The following is a 22,409-nucleotide window of genomic DNA, read 5'->3' as shown; positions in this document are numbered from 1 at the left end:
ACTCCTCTTACCGTCTCACTTTGAACTTTTAGCAGCTTAAACTTTCCAAATATATTTAACAGAACGCTTGCAATAATCATGTAACGTGGAAAATTGTGCACTAGTTTCGTGTGGAAGTATAAAGGCCGATTTGTGTAAAAAAATTTGGTTTTAAAAATATTCGAATTCGCTTCACGGGGCCTTGAAAAAGCCGAAAAAGAATACGTTCTCCAGAGTACATCACTTGAACTTTGTATGTCTCAAAAAGAGATCGCATGTTGATTGCGCTTTGCAAAGCACTTCCGTCCGAAGAATGGTATCCAGTCTTTTCCGTTAGTACGCGGTTACCAAATACTCACCACATAAAATAAATCTTCGTGCATGTGGCTGTTTTGTCGTGTTGGTAGCTCTCGGTTTTCTTCATTTCCTCATCGTTTTACAGGCTCTCCTGTAGTTGTTTTACGTTCAGTGATGGACAGAGCATCCCTCTTCCAGAGCATCGGTCTAAGTGAACAGAAAACGCAAGAAACACTGAAGAATGAGGCTCTTTCTACACGACTGGAATCCATCATAAATTTGGTAAGAACGTAAAATCTTGTTCATTTCTTTGATTTTTGTACTCAGCAGGTAAATGCAAAACTAATATCGAATTTCTGCTGTAATCGGAAGAAATTTTGTGAAAAAATTTGGCTTGGACTTTATGCAACGCCGTTGTGGAAATGGAACAGAAACCTCTTGAGATGAAGTGAAACGACTTTAATGAAACTTTGAGCTGATGCAATAGTGTGCAAGGTTAAGGTTAAGCTTATGTGTAGACTCGAAGGTTTCTTCTTGATTTTTGTTCGCATCGTGATTAAGAGGAAAACAGTGCTAGGGAGTAACGTCACATTGGCAATGATTGCAGAATACCCGGCCTAAATTACAGAACAAAGGGTATCTTTGTCTCGACTCATTTCCATCTCATTAAGCCAAAAAACAGTACACAGACATAATTATACATGGACATAGTTTATTTTACGATGAGGAACACAGGGGTCGCAAGTCGTTAAAACGCCCTCAAAGTGTTCTTTAAATATAGTTTGTTTAGTATTGGTCAAGTCTCTCAGATATTCATTCTCTCCTTATCAGGCTAGTAGCTCTCAAAGTGTTCTTTAAATGTAGTTACCGGTAGTTTAGTATTGGTCTGGTCTGGTCTCTCAGAATTCATTCTCTCCTTATCAGACTAGTCGGATGTGCTGCGGGGGTGTATTTGTACTAATAATATTTGAAAATTGTACCAGGAATAATAATATTAGAATACTATTTATGGTGTCTTTGTTTGTTTACAAAAATTTGTATTATTTTTTTCGTGAAAGGCAAAAGAAAATAGTCCTGGTGATGTTGAAAAACCTACTGGGGTGCTTTTGTACTCTCTGGCTAGCGGTGGTGTAAAGGAAGATTGGCAAGTCAAGTTTGTTGCAGAGTACATTGCTAACAAAAAATTGAATTCATCAATACAGTTGACAGGTGTGTAGAACATTAAATTTTACTATTACACAAAGCTTCAAGCAGTTGCTATTAACGTGTTTTTTTCCTCAGATGTGGAAGTAAGTTAACCCCTTAAGTCCCTATGGTGACCAACATCAATTTTCTCATAACATTTTCCATTGAATTATCAAGAAAAAGGGTTAGGAGAATTAGTATGTGTAATCAAATGGTGACGATTGAAATTAGGGAATAATTTCACAGGCATTTTGTCCAAGGATAAGGATTTGGACAAAAGGCAAGTGAAATTATTCCCTAATTTCACGATTATACCATTTGATTACCTATTTATATCATGGGTGACGAATTATGTTAGCAATCTTGGATTTTTGACATGTTTATCCTGGATTGTATCGATCCAGAACTCCATTCTCTCAAATGTTTAGAGCTTAAATTTGGCTTAAGTTCAAAATTTTTTGACAAAATACCTGTTAGAATCCTTCTTGATCTGTTCGTTTTCTAAAGCATCTTTTTATGCCCTGGCATCTTTATTCACGACATTTTAAAATTTCGTCGCCATCTTGGCACTGAGACGTATGGAAGGTTACCATGGCAATTTTGTAATTTTACATGTGAAATAACAAATTATCGCTGAATTTCACACCAAAATTAAGGAGTAATTCATCACATTTGAAATTAATAGAGTAATCACTAAGGACGGAATGCTATAATCTTTCTTCAAACTGTCTAGTAATCCCTCAGTAAAAAGGGGACCAGTGTGAAGGATTTGCGTGTGTATAATGGGGCTTACAGCTGTAAAGGATTAATTAGCTGATTCAACTAGTACAGTATGCAAAGTATAAAGAGCTAAATAAATCTTGATTACGGAACAAGGATAGTACGAATGCAGGATTTTAATCTCATTCTATTTTAATTTTCCAATTGCATGTGTCAATGTCTGCTTTGTATGTGATATATGGCACTGATTGTTTGTGGGTGTTGCAGAAACTATCATTGGTTGGCTTAATTGTGATGTGTTGTCGGTATTTTTCAGTGCCTTTTCAATCTTTTGTCTTAAATTTCATCATTGGTGATCATTATATTCTTGTCTGCAACACTAAGGAAACAACCCTCTTGCTCCTTATAATGGCCAAATGTGTCTCAAGGAAATAATAATTACCTAAAAACGGTCAGGAGTTAACAGTTTACACTGCAAAAGTACTGCCAAAGAGGTTTAACACCAAAGAGAGTTAAACACCATTGAATTCCAAGTAAAAGTCAAATGTTAGACAGACCAATAGTTAACTGTTTAGAATCAACCATTAGATCGTACACGTAAGAGCAATTCGTTGGAGCATTAGAACATATTGTTAGAGTGTTTGAACAAACCGTTATAGTGTTTGGGCAAACTGTTAGAGCGTTAGTAAGAAAAGCTGGTGGCTATCCATTTGATAATTTTCTAGCAGTTAATGGCTTATCGTTTGTTTTCCCAAAGAAGGTTGCGAATAATAAACCCATAACATTAGACTCAAATTTGTGCCCTGTGTATTATACATTACATCTAGTTTTGATAGTATGTTGTCTGTTTTATTTCCTCTAAGCTGCTGTGGACTATATGAAGTCCCATCCAGTTTTACCAGTTAATGTGGCAGCTTTTGAGGACAGTTGTGGCATTGGAGTTAATATTACACCAGATCAAATTGAAGATTGTGTAAGTACATGCACACTCTTAACTTACAGCATACAGAAGTGCTCCCTTAACCCGCCTACAGGAATGCGACCTTGCAGCCTTAAAGATCCAGTTTTATCTTGCAGAGTGTTACTATCAGAATCCCTAGCGTAAAACATTTTGCATGTACAGTATGTATGTCAGGGCTCTTGGAGAAATTGAAGTAAAAGTTGAAGTTGGTGACTTGGTTGAAAGGCAGATCTGGATCACAGCCATGTTGTGAATGTAGCTGGTTCTCCTTTGGCAACTTTTTGTCAATTTTTGCTGGTCACTAGAGGTTTTGAAGAACCATAGATGTACATTCATTTTTCTAGTAAAGTATTTTTCAAAACTATATACATGCAGGGTGAACAAATTTACTTGAAATTTTGTAGGAGTGCAACAACAACAACAACAACAACAAGACTTTATTTAGACAGGGTGAAAACCAGAATTACACAAAGTAATTTTCATCTGGGCCTTGCGTTAATCTTATATTAATTAAAATTTGATAATTTTATTTGCAGGTTGAAGAACTGATAAAAAAGCACAAAGATGAGCTGTTGAAGAAGCGGTACAAGTTTAATGTTGGAATGATAATGGGTGAGTAAAAAGGAAGTTATTTCAAGGAATTATCCCTTTTTGTGTATGATGCAGGTAGTCAGGAGGGAATAATCTGGCCAGTTGGCTCTGATTCACAGAACCTTTCAAATGATATATTATATTAGTAAAATCCAACTACTGGTCTATTATCAATGCTGCAACCTGATTGGTTGAGCTTCTGCTAGGCTATATACATTATAGCCCACTAGTAGCGAAAAGCGACGGCTTTGAAAACCAAAATTAATATGGCACCTGAATTGCATTTTGCTGGCTAAAGTTGTTTTGTCTTGATATTTTTGACCAACTAGTTGGATTTTACTAAAACAATAATTATTCCTCTCGCCCTTATAACCTCTGAGTCAATAGCCCAATCGGCTTTCAGCCTCATGGGCTATTGACTCAGAGCCCATTTGGGCTCGAGGAATAATTGTTAAATATTAATGACATTATTATAATGGAGTGTAGGTGACAATGATTGAAGCTCAAAATGCTCGTGCTATAATGTAGCCTGTGCCGCAGACGAAACTAAACTTTGGTCAGTTTGTTTGCGAAACAGCACCCAAAATCCTGGAATTGGCCCCTCCTTGCAGATCCAAAATCGCAGATCAAGTCTCTATCCTCTTTTTTTTGTTTTAGGCAAAGCCAGGGAGAAATTAAAATGGGCAGATGGAAAAGCCATCAAATCAGAAATTGACATGCAGGTAAAGTTATGTTCAGCTGTACCATTCGAACTGTAATAGAATAGTGCATGTACCAATTTTTTTTATTATACCTGCAATAACTACTTAAATTTCTTGTCATTGTAAATTAAGTAAACTGCTCCAAATACATATAAGAAATTTTTGTTTATTGATTTATTATTGGTTTAAGGCCTTCTGCTAAATTTATGATTGAATTTTGTAAATTTTTGTTGGCAGATTTTAGATTTGTTGGGACCAAAAACTGAAGAAGACATGCAAAGGACAAACGCCAAAGTATGAATACAGTACTACTTAAGTATTTGTCTTTCCTTTCTGTAGACATTCTTGATTCAATTGCAGAGCAGAAGGTCATGTGTTTGATTCCTACACGTAGGGCCTGGGGACTGAGAAATGAAGGCCCTGCAGGCAGCTATACCTTTGCATGACTTGGATGACCATTTAAAAGTTGGTCTTGTCTTCAGTAGGAGACCAAATTATTATTGTCGTTTATTAGCTCTCCATTGAGGGGCATTTTTTTCAGTCAATAAGTTTGAGGTACAGGATTTTGGGTTTTTAGGCTAATAAGTCTGTAATGCAACTAAAATCTCTGCTATTTCCTGTTAAGAGGGGCAGTGTTATTTCAGGTAGCTAACTTGCAGTCACATTGTTACATGTACAATGTGCCTCTACATCTGGCATTGCTGATACATAAAAATCCCCAAAGACACAAAAGTCTTCAGATTTACTGTCTGGTTACATAAAGGCCCAAACATTTTCAATTTAGTTCCCATTGTTTTTGAACTGAGATTCATGATTTTTCACAAGATGAGACCCAGGACTCACCATAACTATTTGTAGCAAAACCACTGAACTTTATGTTATTCTGATGTCAAAAGGAACCCAAAAACAATAAAGAAGGGAAGAAGACAAAGGAATCTTCTTCAGTCTCTGCAGAATTGCAAGGTATTGCATTTCTTGGTACTAAGTAAGAAATAATTAAGCAAAGTACATTTAATTCAGGGCTGTCCTTAAGATTTCAAGTTATAGGGCGTACCGGTAGTCATTGTAGGTGGGTAATTGAACAGCTTGAGGAAAAATTCTTTTGATTTTATTTTCCTTTTTGCTATAAAAGTAGCTGGGGTCAAAAAGTAGAAAGGTAAAGCAACCATATTTTATGTCGATAACTCCATCGATGCTCCGTCTTAAGGGTATTTAAAGCTAGTTAAAGCTACACAGAAACTTTGAGAGAAATTGAAACAAGGATGTGATGTCACCGGGGATCAAACTTGGGACTTTGAGCACCGAAGGCCATGCACTAACCAACTGTGCCATCCTTGCTCCTGGTCTTGTTCGTAGCAGTAGCCATAGTAAACAGGGATTGGAACAGTTTGGTGAAGTTTTATTTTTCGTTTGTTTGCTATGAAAGTACAGTGTAGCCCAGGGTCTTACTCACTGAAAATCAAGCAAATCCCCAGACCCTGGTGCTTGGTGACAGCTCTGTAATTAAACCTTTATAACCCTGTGAACTGAGGCTTCTTTTTTGTGATAGTTATGTACACTGTGCAGTACTGTACTAGTGTGTGAACAGTAGCCTCTCCCCATTGCTTGCTGCTGACAATTTTCTTGCTCATAAGTTTGTGAACCAAATTGAAAATAACTGCAGTTTCCTAATCGGCCTTAGACCAGTTTGGCCATTGCATCAGCTTGTTCTGCAGTTATATGTTATCCGGTGTGGGCATCTTGTAAGACATGCTACTGCTGAAAGTTTTTGGTTGGACTTTATGTAAATGTAGCTTGTTAAAATAAAGTGTGTGTATAAAGCGTGTGTATAAAGGTTGCTTCTCACAGAAAAATTTTAATGGCTGTGTCCTGTTCAATTTGTTTTGGTTAACAGCAAAAAGATGTTGAAATAGCAGCTTCTTGAAATAGTTCTGAGCTTGTAGTTTCATTAAAACGTTTCTTTCTGCTAGTAAATGGAGAAGCCGAGGATGAAGATACAAACTCTCTTTTTGGAGAGGCAAGCAAGTTTCACAAACCAGGTAATGACTGTTACATAACTCCCCAAACCATTTTCCCACCATCCTTTTCAATGTTCTACTCCTCTTTTTACCGGGATGTGTTGACAGAGATAATTGAATGTACTGCCTGGTTAGCTCAGTTGGGAGAGCACTGGTCTGCTCAGTGGGAGGTCACAGGTTCAAACCCTGGCCGAACCAACACTCAGGATCGTTAAATAACTGAGAAGAAAAAAAATGCCTTTGTAATGACATCTGCAAACAGTTAGACTTTCTAATCTTCTCGGATGAGGATGAAAAACCATAGGTCCCATCTTACTGCTCATTCACTTTACTGGTTTTTGTGGGACGTAAAAGAACCCACACCACTGTTTGAAAAGAGTAGAGGGGATGTTCTTAGTGGCTACTTATTAGCTATGTCAAATGAAAATCAAGGTAAACTTGACTCTTATTACTTATAACGTTGGTCCTTCCTTTGTTTGTTCACACAGGTGAAAACTACAAGACTCCTGGTTTTGTAGTCACCCCAAAGACTATGCAATTAATGAAGGAACATTTGGAAAGAACTGGGGGAAGGGTAGGTTGGCTTAAGTGTATGCAGTCGACATTGTCATTAACTTGTTTGTTTGTTCGTTCCCATTAATTTGCCATAACATACATCATTACAATAAAGTTGAATTATAAAGAAAGTTAAAGGAAGCAGATGGTGAGGAAACCTTCCTCAGAACTAAAAAAAGCAAGTCTTATATGATAATACCAGCAAAAGTAGTAGGATGTACAAGCTTTTACAAAAATAAAAGTAACTAAAGCTGAAAGCAATATTAAGTTAATACCTACTGAGAGAAAATTCTTTAAGCTCTTTTTAAAACATTGCACAGGAGGAAGATTTAGTTATCGTAGCATTCAGAGAGTTGTAAAACTTTGGACCTTGAAAGTAAACAGAAAACTGCCTGGTATTGTTTCTGCATAGTGGAAACCAAAAGACTGTGCACTCCTGATATTATAATTATTTATTTGGTCATTCATTGAAAAAAAAGTTATTGAATTTTGAAGGGAGTGTAGTCAAGAATATCAATATCTATATTATTATTAGCTCAGTGGTAGAGCATCTGGTCTGGTAACCAGCAGGTCATAGGTTTCACCCCTGTTCAGAGTACTCAGGGTTTTCACTAAGAATTCTAGTAGCAGGAGAAAGATGTAACTTTTATACAGGAGAATATTGTGAAAGAGGCTCCATGTCTGAATAGAAAATAGTCATAGGCTATTGCACATTAGCCGGAGAATTCTGTGCAGTAACAGAGAATTCTCCAATCTCCAACACTTAGTGAACACCGTGAGTACAAAGATTTTTTCTTCCAAGCTGCCTGTATCTCTAGCTGAAAAAACACATTTTCTTATGTACAGTGTATTGACCAGGGCCGGGTTGTTCAAAGCAGGGTTAGTGCAGAATTTCAAGTCAGATATGAAAGCTTAAAAAGCAAATTCAGTTTTCTTGTTTTTTTCTACAATTTGATGATTTCATGCCCTAAAATCGAGAAAATTATGCAGAAAAATGCTTTTTATCAAAAGAAAAAGAAACCTGGGTTAAAATTTAAAAGTTGAATTACTGTCACAAGTTATTGATGTAAAATATGGTTGCTTAACCTATGGTTGCTTCTGGGATCATAAACCTGTTACATTCAGTTTTGTGCAAATAACTGTTGACTTTACTTTTAATATTATTTTAAGTAATGCATGTATTCTAAAATAAATAATATAGGTCCAGACAAGATTTCCTCCTGAACCTAATGGCATTCTTCACATTGGCCACGCAAAGGCCATCAACTTCAACTTTGGCTATGCAAGAGTAAGACAATTATTGATCAGTTGACTTTAATTCATGAATCCTTCTTGTATCATTGTTCCATTTTGCATTTTCTCTTTGACCATTCTTGCATTTTCCCATTCCTCCATTTTATTATTCTCTCATTTTTCATTTTACCATTCTCCAATTTTTCTATTCTGCCAATCTGCTTCCCACTCATTCTTCATATTTTAGTACTGTCCCACATTTTCTTCCAACCCTCCAACATTTTCTGATTGAATTTGAATTAACTTGTAAGCATCTGCTAAAATTCTGGTAAAATTTACTTGTAAACACCACTGGTAAAATTCCTTTTTTGATTGCTTTGTAGGCTCACAATGGTGTGTGTTACTTGAGATATGACGACACGAATCCAGAAAAAGAGGAGGAAAAGTTTTTCACAGGAATCCTTGACATGGTTAAATGGCTAGGTAAATAGCATAAAAGCAGCAGCATATTATTTACAACAATTTTGTTCCCTAACTCATTGTGTTTTCAAATAATGATTTTGTAAGTCACACATACAGGCTTTTAGCCAGACATTGAAAACAAGCTTTCCAGAAGGCTATGGGTGTCCAAAGGACAGCTGGACCCCTTTCTGGCTAAAACTTTGCACACAATTGCTTTAGTGACTGTTGATACAGTGAAACCTTGATAATTTATAATGCAAGACTAAGGCATTGGCAAGCTATGTTCACTATAACAAGGTTCTTTTCATCATATTTTACTATTACTGGGGAAAATAATTATTGTTCATTATTAATACAGAGGATATTGTTAAAGTTACAATATAGTTTTGTTATATGGAGATTCCACTTTTGCATGGAATGTAATTCCATGAGGTGAAACTGCTCAATTGTCCTGTTCTTAGACATTGTCTTATCATGACATGTTTCTTCTCTGTCAGGTTTTGAACCTTGGAAAATTACCCATGCTTCTGATAATTTTGGAAAGTTGTATGATTTTGCTGTGGAACTAATCAAAAGGTACATATATGTACACGTACTACATGTATGTTAGTACTAAGAATTATTTGAATATACTAGTACTTGCAAGATCTAAAATGATGCATTTGTAAATTTATTTAGTGTTCTATGTTTATTGTTCTGATTAGGGCCTTTTCGGCTTAGAAGACAAAGTAGGAATATTGTCTTTGAAACAATCATCAAAACCCAAAATTGCTTGGTGGTAATTTTTGTTTTGAAAGAATTTATGCGCTCTGGAAACTACATTATTTATTTCTCAAGAGGCTGTTACATCTGACATGAACTTCCATTTGTTAATGGCAACAATAATGCCTTTACAACAAATGATTGACAACAAAAACACATTTCCATTTAGTAAGTCAATTTTTCCAGTATTTACAGGGGCAAATTTTGTTTGCCGTGCCTTTGAGGATTGTCTTATCTCAAACAAAATTTGTAAAAAAGGTGACAAACCATCTGCACTTGCTAAACGTTGATGATGACAGAACATTTGTCTAAATAAACAGCTTTTTTGCTAGTGCAGATGGGCCCTTACTAATATTAGCCTTCGTTCAAAGAGAAGAAAGTTAATTTTTTGCTTTGTGTTCTGGTGCAGGGGAGATGCTTATGTCTGCCACCAAGAATATGAAGAAATAAAAGGCTATAACCCTCCTCCAAGCCCTTGGCGGGACCGGCCTATTGAGGAGTCCCTTAGACTTTTTGAGGTGGGTCAGTAAATTTTTCATTTATTGTAACTGTTGAAATTTTTTTTTGCTCCATATGATTAACATGTGAAGAATTGTTTTACACTTTGTTTCAGGACATGAGGAAAGGAAAAATTGATGAAGGCAAGGTAGGAGAAGCTACCATTTCTAATAGTAATCATAGATTAATAAACTGCATGTGTTTGATCATAATGGTTGTGAAGCAACAGAGACCTAAAAGGTTGTATGATATGGTTTTGACAAGTCACCCTAGTCAACCTAGACACCATACTAATGCTAGTCACCCATGTGTAGTAGGTGCAAGTGTAATAACTGAAAGGTCCCATCTGTAATACCATTTGGACCCAAGCATAATAAAGGTTCTATCTCTAATAACAGTTAGACCCGAGTGTAATAAAGGTCTCATCTGTTATGCCTTTGGTCCCAGCAAAGATAACATGAAGCTTATCCACAATAGTCTTTATTAAAAATCTTAACTTACATGTCTGACATCATGACCATGCTACTTGAAATGGAAAAAAAACAACAAATCTTGGGTGACTAGGGTGACTTGGGTGACTTTGGTGACTAGGGGGACTAGGGTGACTATGGTGACTAGGGTGACGAGGGTGACTAGAGTGACTAGGGTGACAAGGGTGACTTGGGTGACTTGGGTGACTTGGGTGACTAGGGTGACTCAAGTGACTAAGGTGACTTGGGTGACAAAGGTGACTAGGATGACTTGGGTGACTAGGGTGACTAAGGTGACTTTCGTGACTAGGGTGACTAGGGATGACTGGGTTGACTAAGAATGACTAAGAATGACTGGGATGACTAGGGATGACTAGGGATACCTAGGGATGACTGGGAAGATAAGCCATGACTAGGGATGAATGAGATGACTAGAGATAACGAGGGATGACGGAGATGACGAGGGATGTCTGGGATGACTAGAAATGACAAGGGATGACTAGGGATGACTAGGGATGTCTGGAATGAGTAGGGATGAGTAGCGATGACTAGGATGACTGGAATGAGGAGGGATGACTAGGGATGACTAGGGATAACTATGAACGACTGGGATGACTAGGGATAACTAGGGATGACTGAGATGACTAGGGGTGAGTAGGGATGACTGGGATGACTAGGGATGACTAGGGATGACTGCGATGACTAGGGATGACTAGGGATGACTAAGATGACTAGGGATGATTAGGGATTACTGGGATGACTAGGGATGACTAGGGATGACTGGGATGACTTGGGATGACTAGGGATGACTAGGAATGACTCGGATGACTAGGGATGACTAGGGATGACTAGGGATGACTGGGATGACTAGGGATGACTAGAAACGACTGAGATGACTAGGGGTGAGTAGGGATGACTGGGATTACTAGGGATGACTAAGGATGACTAGGGATGACTAGGGATGACTGGGATGACTAGGGATGACTGTGGATGACTAGGGATGACTGGGGATGACTAGGGATGACCTGGATGACTAGGGATTACTAGGGTTGACTAGGGATGACTAGGGATGACTAGGGATGACTAGGGATGACTGGGATGACTGGGATAACTAGGGATGACTCCGGATGACTAGGAATGACTGGGATGACTAGGGATGACCAGGGATGACTAGGGATGACTGGGAGGACTACACATGACTAGGGATGACTAGGGATGACTAGGGATGACCGGGATAACTAGGGATGACTAGAGATCACTGTAATGTCTAGGGATGACTCGGGATGACTAGGGATGACTAGGGATGATTAGGGATGACTGGGGATGACTAGGGATGACCTGGAAGACTAGGTATTACTAGTCATGACTAGGGATGACTAAGGATGACTAAGGATGACTGGGATGACTAGTGATGACTAGGGATGACTAGGGATGACTGGGATGACTAAGGATAACTAAGAATGACTATCGATGACTAGGAATGATTGGGATGACTAAAGATGACTAGAGGTAACTGGGCTGTCTGGGGATGACTAGGGATGACTAGTGATGACTAGGGATGACTGGGGATGACTAGAGATGACTAGGGATGACTAGGGATGACTGGAATGACTAGGGATGACTGTGGATGACTAGGGATGACTGGGGATTACTAGGGATGACCTGGATGACTATGGATTACTAGGGTTGACTAGGGATGACTAGGGATGACTAGGAATGACTGGGATGACTGGGATGACTAGGGATCACTGGGATGACTAGGGATGACTGGGATGACTAGGGATGACTAGGGATGACTGGGATGCCTAGGGATGACTAGGGATGACTAGGGATGACTGAGATAACTAGGGATGACTAGGGATGACTAGGAATGACTGGGATGCCTAGGGATGACTAGGGATGACTAGGGATGACTGAGATGACTAGGGATGACTAGAGATGACTGGGATGACTAGGGATGACTAGGGATGACTAGGGATGACTAGGAATTACTGGGATGCCTAGGGATGACTAGGGATGACTAGGGATGACTGAGATGACTAGGGATGACTAGGGATGACTGGGATGACTAGGGATGACTATGAACGACTGGGATGACTAGGGATAACTAGGGATGACTGAGATGACTAGGGATGACTAGGAATGACTGGGATGACTAGGGATGACTAGGGATGACTGGGATGACTCGGGATGACTAGGGATGACTGAGATGACTAGGGATGACTAGGGATGACTAGGGATGACTGGGATGACTAGGGATGACGGGGATGACTAGGGATAACTGGGATGACTACGGATGACAAGGGATGACTGGAATGACTAGGGAGACTAGGGATGACTGAGATCACTAGGGATGACTAGGGATGACTGGGATGACTGGGATGACTAGGGATGACTAGGGATGACTAGGGATGACTGGAATGACAAGGGATGACAAGGGATGACTAGGGATGACTAGGGATGACCAGGGATGACTACGGATGACTGGGATGACTAGGGATGACTGGGGATGACTGGGATGACTAGGGATGACAAAGGATGACTGGGATGACTAGGGATGACTAGGGATGACTGGGATGACGAGAGATGACTGGGGTGACTAGGGATGACTGTGATGACTAGGGATGACTAGGGATGACTGGGATGACTAGGGATGACTAGGGATGACTAGGGATGACTAGCGATGACTAGGGATGACCAGGGATGATTGGGATAACTAGGGATGACTAGGGATGACTAGGGATGACTAGGGACGACTAGGATGACTAGGGATGACTAGGGATGACTGGGATGACTACGGATGAAAAGGGATGACTGGGATGACTACGGATGACTAGGGATCACTAGCAACGACTGGGATGACTAGGGATGACTCGGATGACTGGGGATGACTAGGGATGACTGGGATGGCTAGGGATGACTAGGGATGACTAGGGATGACTAGGATGACTACGGATGACTAGGGATGACTAGGGATGACTAAGGATGATTAGGGATGACTAGGGATGACTGGGATGACAAGGGATGACTGTGGATGACTAGGGATGACTTGGGATGACTAGGGATGACTAGGGATGACTGGAATGACTAGAGATGACTAGGGATGACTAGGGATGACTGGGATGACTAGGGATGACTAGGGATGACTTGGATGACTAGGGATGACCAGGGATGACTAGGGATGACTGGGATGACTAGCGATGACTGTGGATGACTAGGGATGACTGGGGATTACTAGGGATGACCTGGATGACTATGGATTACTAGGGTTGACTAGGGATGACTAGGGATGACTAGGGATGACTAGGAATGACTGGGATGACTGGGATGACTAGGGATCACTGGGATGACTAGGGATGACTGGGATGACTAGGGATGACTAGGGATGACTGGGATGCCTAGGGATGACTAGGGATGACTAGGGATGACTAGGGATGACTGAGATAACTAGGGATGACAAAGGATCACTAGGAATGACTGGGATGCCTAGGGATGACTAGGGATGACTAGGGATGACTGAGATGACTAGGGATGACTAGGGATGACTGGGATGACTAGGGATGACTAGGGATGACTAGGGATGACTATGAACGACTGGGATGACTAGGGATAACTAGGGATGACTGAGATGACTAGGGATGACTAGGGATGACTGTGATGACTAGGGATGACTAGGGATGACTGGGATGACTAGGGATGACTAGGGATGAGTAGGGATGACTAGCGATGACTAGGGATGACCAGGGATGATTGGGATAACTAGGGATGACTAGGGATGACTAGGGATGACTAGGGACGACTAGGATGACTAGGGATGACTAGGGATGACTGGGATGACTAGGGATGACTGGGATGACTACGGATGAAAAGGGATGACTGGGATGACTAGGGATGACTAGGGATCACTAGGCACGACTGGGATGACTAGGGATGACTAGGGATGACTCGGATGACTGGGGATGACTAGGGATGACTGGGATGGCTAGGGATGACTAGGGATGACTAGGGATGACTAGGATGAGTAGGGATGACTAGGGATGACTAGGGATGACTAAGGATGATTAGGGATGACTAGGGATGACTGGGATGACAAGGGATGACTGTGGATGACTAGGAATGACTAGGGATGACTAGGGATGACTGGAATGACTAGATATGACTAGGGATGACTAGGGATGACTGGGATGACTAGGGATGACTATGGATGACTAGGGATGACTAGGATGAGTAGGGATGACTAGGGATGACTAGGGATGACTAAGGATGATTAGGGATGACTTGGGATGACTGGGATGACAAGGGATGACTGTGGATGACTAGGGATGACTAGGGATGACTAGGGATGACTGGAATGACTAGAGATGACTAGGGATGACTAGGGATGACTGGGATGACTAGGGATGACTAGGGATGACTTGCATGACTAGGGATGACCAGGGATGACTAGGGATGACTGGGATGACTAGGGATGACTGTGGATGACTAGGGATGACTGGGGATTACTAGGGATGACCTGGATGACTATGGATTACTAGGGTTGACTAGGGATGACTAGGGATGACTAGGGATGACTAGGAATGACTGGGATGACTGGGATGACTAGGGATCACTGGGATGACTAGGGATGACTGGGATGACTAGGGATGACTAGGGATGACTGGGATGCCTAGGGATGACAAGGGATGACTAGGGATGACTAGGGATGACTGAGATAACTAGGGATGACAAGGGATGACTAGGAATGACTGGGATGCCTAGGGATGACTAGGGATGACTAGGGATGACTAGGGATGACTGAGATGACTAGGGATGACTAGGGATGACTGGGATGACTAGGGATGACTAGGGATGACTGGGATGACTAGGGATGACTAGGGGTGACTGGGATGACTAGGGATGACTAGGGATGACTGGGATGACTAGGGATGACTAGGGGTGACTGGGATGACTAGGGATGACTAGGGATGACTGGGATGACTAGGGATGACTAGGGATGACTAGGGATGACTAGGATGACTAGGGATGACTGGGATGACTACGGATGACTAGGGATGACTAGGGATCACTAGGCACGACTGGGATGACTAGGGATGACTAGGGATGACTCGGATGACTGGGGATGACTAGGGATGACTGGGATGACTAGGGATGACTGGGATGACTACGGATGACTAGGGATGACTAGGGATGACTGGGATGACTAGGGATGACTAGGGATGACTTGGATGACTAGGGATGACCAGGGATGACTACGGATGACTGGGATGACTAGGGATGTCTAGGGATAACTGGGATGACTAGGGATGACAAGGGATGACTGGGATGACTAGGGATGACTAGGGATGACTAGGGATGACTGGGATGACGAGGGATGACTGGGGTGACTATGGATGACTAGGGATGACTGTGATGACTAGGGATGACTAGGGATGACTGGGATGACTAGGGATGACTAGGGATGACTAGGGATGACTGGGATGCCTAGGGATGACTAGGGATGACTAGGGATGACTAGGGATGACTGAGATAACTAGGGATGACAAGGGATGACTAGGAATGACTGGGATGCCTAGGGATGACTAGGGATGACTAGGGATGACTGAGATGACTAGGGATGACTAGGGATGACTGGGATGACTAGGGATGACTAGGGATGACTGGGATGACTAGGGATGACTAGGGATGACTGGGATGACAAGGGATGACTAGGAATGACTGGGATGACTAGGGATGACTAGGGGTGACTGGGATGACTAGGGATGACTAGGGATGACTGGGATGACTAGGGATGACTAGGGATGACTAGGGATGACTGGGATGACTAGGGATGACGGGGATGACTAGGGATAACTGGGATGACTACGGATGACTAGGGAGACTAGGGATGACTGAGATGACTAGGGATGACTAGGGATGACTGGGATGACTAGAGATGACTAGGGATGACCAGGGATGACTGTGATGACTAGGGATGACTGGGATGACTAGGGATTACTACGGATGACTTGGATGACTAGGGATGACTAGGGATGACCAGGGATGACCAGGGATGGCTAGAAATGACTAGGGATGACTGGGATGACTAGGGATGACTAGGGATGACTGGGTTGACTAGGGATGACTAGGGATGACTAGGAGTGACTAGGGATGACTTGGGATGACTGGGATGACTGGGATGACTGGGATGACTAAGGATGACTGGGATGACTAGGGATGACTAGGGATGACTGGGATGACTAGGGATGACTAGAGATGACTGGAATGACTAGGGATGATTAGGGATGACTAGGGATGACTGGGATGACTAGGGATGACTGGGATGACTAGGGATTACTGGGATGACTAGGGATGACTAGGGATGACTAGGGATGACAAGGGATGACTTGGATGACTTGGGATGACTAGGGATGACTAGGGATGACTAGGATGACTAGGGATGACTAGGGATGACTAAGGATGACTGGGATGACGAGGGATGACCTGGATGACTAGGGATTACTAGGGTTGACTAGGGATGACTAGGGATGACTAGGGATGACTAGGGATGACTGGGATGACTGGGATAACTAGGGATGACTAGGGATGACTTGGATGACTAGGGATGACTAGGGATGACTAGGGATTACTTGGATGACTAGGGATGACTAGGGATTACTGTGATGACTGGGGATGACTAAGGATGACTAGGGATGACTAGGGATGACTGGGATGACTAGGGATGACTGGGATGAGTATGGATGACTGGGATGACTAGGCATGACTAGGGATGACTGGGATGACTAGGGATGACTAGGGAAGACTGGGATGCCTAGGGATGACTAGGGTTGACTAGGGATGACTAGGGATGACTAGGGATGACTAGGAATGACTGGGATGACTGCGATGACTAGGGATGACTGGGATGCCTAGGGATGACTAGGGATGACTAGGGATGACTAGGGATGACTGAGATAACTAGGGATGACTAGGGATGACTAGGAATGACTGGGATGCCTATGGATGACTAGGGATGACTAGGGATGACTAGGGATGACTGAGATAACTAGGGATGACTAGGGATGACTAGGAATGACTGGGATGCCTAGGGATGACTAGGGATGACTAGGGATGACTGGGATGACTAGGGATGACTAGGGATGACTGGGATGCCTAGGGATGACTAGGGATGACTAGGGATGACTAGGGATGACTGAGATAACTAGGGATGACTAGGGATGACTAGGAATGACTGGGATGCCTAGGGATGACTAGGGATGACTAGGGATGACTGAGATGACTAGGGATGACTAGGAATGACTGGGATGACTAGGGATGACTAGGGATGACTGGGATGACTCGGGATGACTAGGGATGACTGAGATGACTAGGGATGACTAGGGATGACTAGGGATGACTGGGATGACTAGGGATGACGGGGATGACTAGGGATAACTGGGATGACTACGGATGACAAGGATGACTGGAATGACTAGGGAGACTAGGGATGACTGAGATCACTAGGGATGACTAGGGATGACTGGGATGACTAGGGATGACTGGGATGACTAGGGATGACTAGGGATGACTGGAATGACAAGGGATGACTAGGGATGACTAGGGATGACTAGGGATGACCAGGGATGACTACGGATGACTGGGATGACTAGGGATGACTGGGATGACTAGGGATGACTAGGGATGACTGGAATGACAAGGGATGACTAGGGATGACTAGGGATGACTAGGGATGACCAGGGATGACTACGGATGACTGGGATGACTAGGGATGACTAGGGATGACTGGGATGACTAGGGATGACAAGGGATGACTGGGATGACTAGGGATGACTAGGGATGACTGGGATGACGAGGGATGACTGGGGTGACTAGGGATGACTGTGATGACTAGGGATGACTAGGGATGACTGGGATGACTAGGGATGACTAGGGATGAGTAGGGATGACTAGCGATGACTAGGGATGACCAGAGATGATTGGGATAACTAGGGATGACTAGGGATGACTAGGGACGACTAGGATGACTAGGGATGACTAGGGATGACTGGGATGACTAGGGATGACTGGGATGACTACGGATGAAAAGGGATGACTGGGATGACTAGGGATGACTAGGGATGACTGGGATGACAAGGGATGACTAGGAATGACTGGGATGACTAGGGATGACTAGGGGTGACTGGGATGACTAGGGATGACTAGGGATGACTGGGATGACTAGGGATGACTAGGGATGACTAGGGATGACTGGGATGACTAGGGATGACGGGGATGACTAGGGATAACTAAGATGACTACGGATGACTAGGGAGACTAGGGATGACTGAGATGACTAGGGATGACTAGGGATGACTGGGATGACTAGAGATGACTAGGGATGACCAGGGATGACTGTGATGACTAGGGATGACTGGGATGACTAGGGATGACTACGGATGACTTGGATGACTAGGGATGACTAGGGATGACCAGGGATGACCAGGGATGGCTAGAAATGACTAGGGATGACTGGGATGACTAGGGATGACTAGGGATGACTGGGTTGACTAGGGATGACTAGGGATGACTAGGGGTGACTAGGGATGACTTGGGATGACTGGGATGACTGGGATGACTGGGATGACTAAGGATGACTGGGATGACTAGGGATGACTAGGGATGACTGGGATGACTAGGGATGACTAGAGATGACTGGAATGACTAGGGATGATTAGGGATGACTAGGGATGACTGGGATGACTAGGGATGACTGGGATGACTAGGGATTACTGGGATGACTAGGGATGACTAGGGATGACTACGGATGACTAGGGATGACTTGGATGACTTGGGATGACTAGGGATGACTAGGGATGACTGGGATGACTAGGGATGACTAGGGATGACTAAGGATGACTGGGATGACGAGGGATGACCTGGATGCCTAGGGATGACTGGGGTTGACTAGGGATGACTAGGGATGACTAGGAATGACTGGGATGACTGCGATGACTAGGGATGACTGGGATGCCTAGGGATGACTGGGGATGACTAGGGATCACTAGGGATGACTGAGATAACTAGGGATGAATAGGGATGACTAGGAATGACTGGGATGCCTATGGATGACTAGGGATGACTAGGGATGACTAGGGATGACTGAGATAACTAGGGATGACTAGGGATGACTAGGAATGACTGGGATGCCTAGGGATGACTAGGGATGACTAGGGATGACTGGGATGACTAGGGATGACTAGGGATGACTGGGATGCCTAGGGATGACTAGGGATGACTAGGGATGACTAGGGATGACTGAGATAACTAGGGATGACTAGGGATGACTAGGAATGACTGGGATGCCTAGGGATGACTAGGGATGACTAGGGATGACTGAGATGACTAGGGATGACTAGGGATGACTGGGATGACTAGGGATGACTAGGGATGACTGGGATGACTAGGGATGACTAGGGATGACTGGGATGACTATGGATGACTGGGATGACTAGGCATGACTAGGGATGACTGGGATGACTAGGGATGACTAGGGATGACTGGGATGCCTAGGGATGACTAGGGATGACTAGGGATGACTAGGGATGACTGGGATGACTAGGGATGACTAGGGATGACTAGGGATGACAAGGGATGACTAGGGATGACTAAGGATGACTGGGATGCCTAGGGATGACTAGAAATGACTTGGAATAACTAGGGATGACTAGTGTTGACTAGGGATGACTAGGGATGACTGGGATGACTAGGATGACTAGGGATGACTTGGATGACTAGGGATGACTGCGATGCCTAGGGATGACTAGGGATGACTAGGGATGACTGGGATGACTAGGGATGACTGGGATGACTAGGGATTACTAGGGATGACTAGGGATGACTGGGATGACTAGGGATGACTGGGATGACTAGGGATGACTAGGGATGACTGGGATGACTAGGGATGACTAGGGATGACTAGGGATGAGTAGGGATGACTTGGATGACTAGGGATGACTGGGATGTTTAGGGATGACTAGGGATGACTGCGATGACTAGGGATGACTAGGGATGACTGGGATGACTAGGGATGACTAGGGATGACTGGGATGACTAGGGATGGGTGGGATGACTAGGGATGACTAGGGATGACTGGGATGACTAGGGATGACTAGGGATGACTAGGGATGACTAGGGATGACAAGGGATGACTAGGGATGACTAAGGATGACTGGGATGCCTAGGGATGACTAGGGATGACTAGAAATGACTTGGAATAACTAGGGATGACTAGTGTTGACTAGGGATGACTAGGGATGACTGGGATGACTAGGATGACTAGGGATGACTTGGATGACTAGGGATGACTGGGATGACCAGGATGACTAGGGATCACTGCGATGCCTAGGGATGACTAGGGATGACTAGGGATGACTGGGATGACTAGGGATGACTAGGAATGACTGGGATGACTAGGGATTACTAGGGATGACTAGGGATGGCTGGGATGACTAGGGATGACTGGGATGACTAGGGATGACTGGGATGACTAGGGATGACTAGGGATGACTGGGATGACTAGGGATGACTATGGATGACTGGGATGACTAGGAATGACTAGGGATGACTAGGGATGACTGGGATGACTAGGGATGACTAGGGATGACTGCGATGACTAGGGATGACTAGGGATTACTCGGGATGACTGAGATGCCTAGGGATGACTAGGGATGACTAGGGATGAGTAGGGATGACGGGGATGAGTAGGGATAACTTGGATGACTAGGGATGACTGGGATGACTAGGGATGACTAGGGATGACTGGGATGACTAGGGACGACTGGGATGACTAGGGATTAGTGGGATGACTAGGGATGACTGGGATGACTAGGGATAACTAGGGATGACTGGGATGACTAGGGATGTCTAGGGATCACTGGGATGACTAGGGATGACTAGGGATGACTAGGGATGACTGGGGTGACTAGGGATGACTGGGATGACTATGGATGACTGGGATGACTAGGGATGACTGGGATGACTGGGATGACTAGGGATGACTAGGGATGACTAGGGATGACTGGAATGACTATGGATGACTTGGATGACTAGGTTTGACTGGGATGACTGGGATGACTAGGGATGACTAGGGATGACTGGGATGACTGGGACGACTAGGGATGACTAGGGATGACTAGGGATGACTAGGGATGACTGGGATGACTAGGGATGACTGGGATGACTAAGGATTACTAGGGATTACTAGGGATGACTGGGATTACTAGGGATGACTAGGGATGAATGGGATGACTAGGGATGACCAGGGATGACTGGGATTACTAGGGATGACTGGGGATTACTAGGGATGACTGGGATGACTAGGGATGACTAGGGATGACTGGGATGACTAGGGATGACTAGGAATGACTGGGATGACGAGGGATGACTAGGGATGACTGGGATGACTAGGGATGACTAGGGATGACTGGGATGACTAGGGATGACTAGGGATGACTTGGGATGACTGGAATGAGTAGGGATGACTAGGGATGACTGGGATGACTAGGGATGACTAGGGATGACTAGGGATGACTAGGGATGACTGGGATGACTAGGGATGACTGGGATGACTAGGGATGACTAGGGATGACTATTGATGACTAGGGATGACTAGGGATGACTAGGGATGACTAGGGATGACTGGGATGACTAGGGATGACTAGGGATGACTGGGATGACTAGGGATGACTAGGGATGACTGGGATGCCTAGGGATGACTAGGGATGACTAGGGATGACTAGGGATGACTGAGATAACTAGGGATGACTAGGGATGACTAGGAATGACTGGGATGCCTAGGGATGACTAGGGATGACTAGGGATGACTGAGATGACTAGGGATGACTAGGGATGACTGGGATGACTAGGGATGACTAGGGATGACTGGGATGACTAGGGATGACTAGGGATGACTGGGATGACTATGGATGACTGGGATGACTAG

General features: G+C 43.6%; 1 protein-coding gene across 1 annotated transcript in view; it reads left to right on the top strand.

Annotated features, from left to right (window-relative positions):
- The first annotated feature begins 322 nt into the window (after positions 1–322).
- Positions 323–22,409, top strand: part of LOC140922613 (glutamine--tRNA ligase-like) — a 37,000-nt gene continuing 14,913 nt past the window's right edge. The window contains exons 1-14 of the mRNA XM_073372596.1: positions 323–558; positions 1,335–1,485; positions 3,045–3,154; positions 3,679–3,754; positions 4,391–4,455; positions 4,672–4,728; positions 5,331–5,397; positions 6,405–6,473; positions 6,941–7,026; positions 8,209–8,295; positions 8,624–8,723; positions 9,200–9,278; positions 9,874–9,982; positions 10,078–10,110. Coding sequence (XP_073228697.1) covers positions 361–558; positions 1,335–1,485; positions 3,045–3,154; positions 3,679–3,754; positions 4,391–4,455; positions 4,672–4,728; positions 5,331–5,397; positions 6,405–6,473; positions 6,941–7,026; positions 8,209–8,295; positions 8,624–8,723; positions 9,200–9,278; positions 9,874–9,982; positions 10,078–10,110 — 1,287 coding nt within the window. The 5' untranslated portion in view covers positions 323–360. The remainder of the gene's footprint in view (positions 559–1,334; positions 1,486–3,044; positions 3,155–3,678; positions 3,755–4,390; positions 4,456–4,671; positions 4,729–5,330; positions 5,398–6,404; positions 6,474–6,940; positions 7,027–8,208; positions 8,296–8,623; positions 8,724–9,199; positions 9,279–9,873; positions 9,983–10,077; positions 10,111–22,409) is intronic.

This window comes from Porites lutea, chromosome 13 (assembly GCF_958299795.1).
Source record: "Porites lutea chromosome 13, jaPorLute2.1, whole genome shotgun sequence".
NCBI lineage: Eukaryota > Metazoa > Cnidaria > Anthozoa > Scleractinia > Poritidae > Porites > Porites lutea.
Note: the sequence above shows the minus strand (reverse complement) of the source record. Positions and strands in the feature narration are given on the sequence as shown.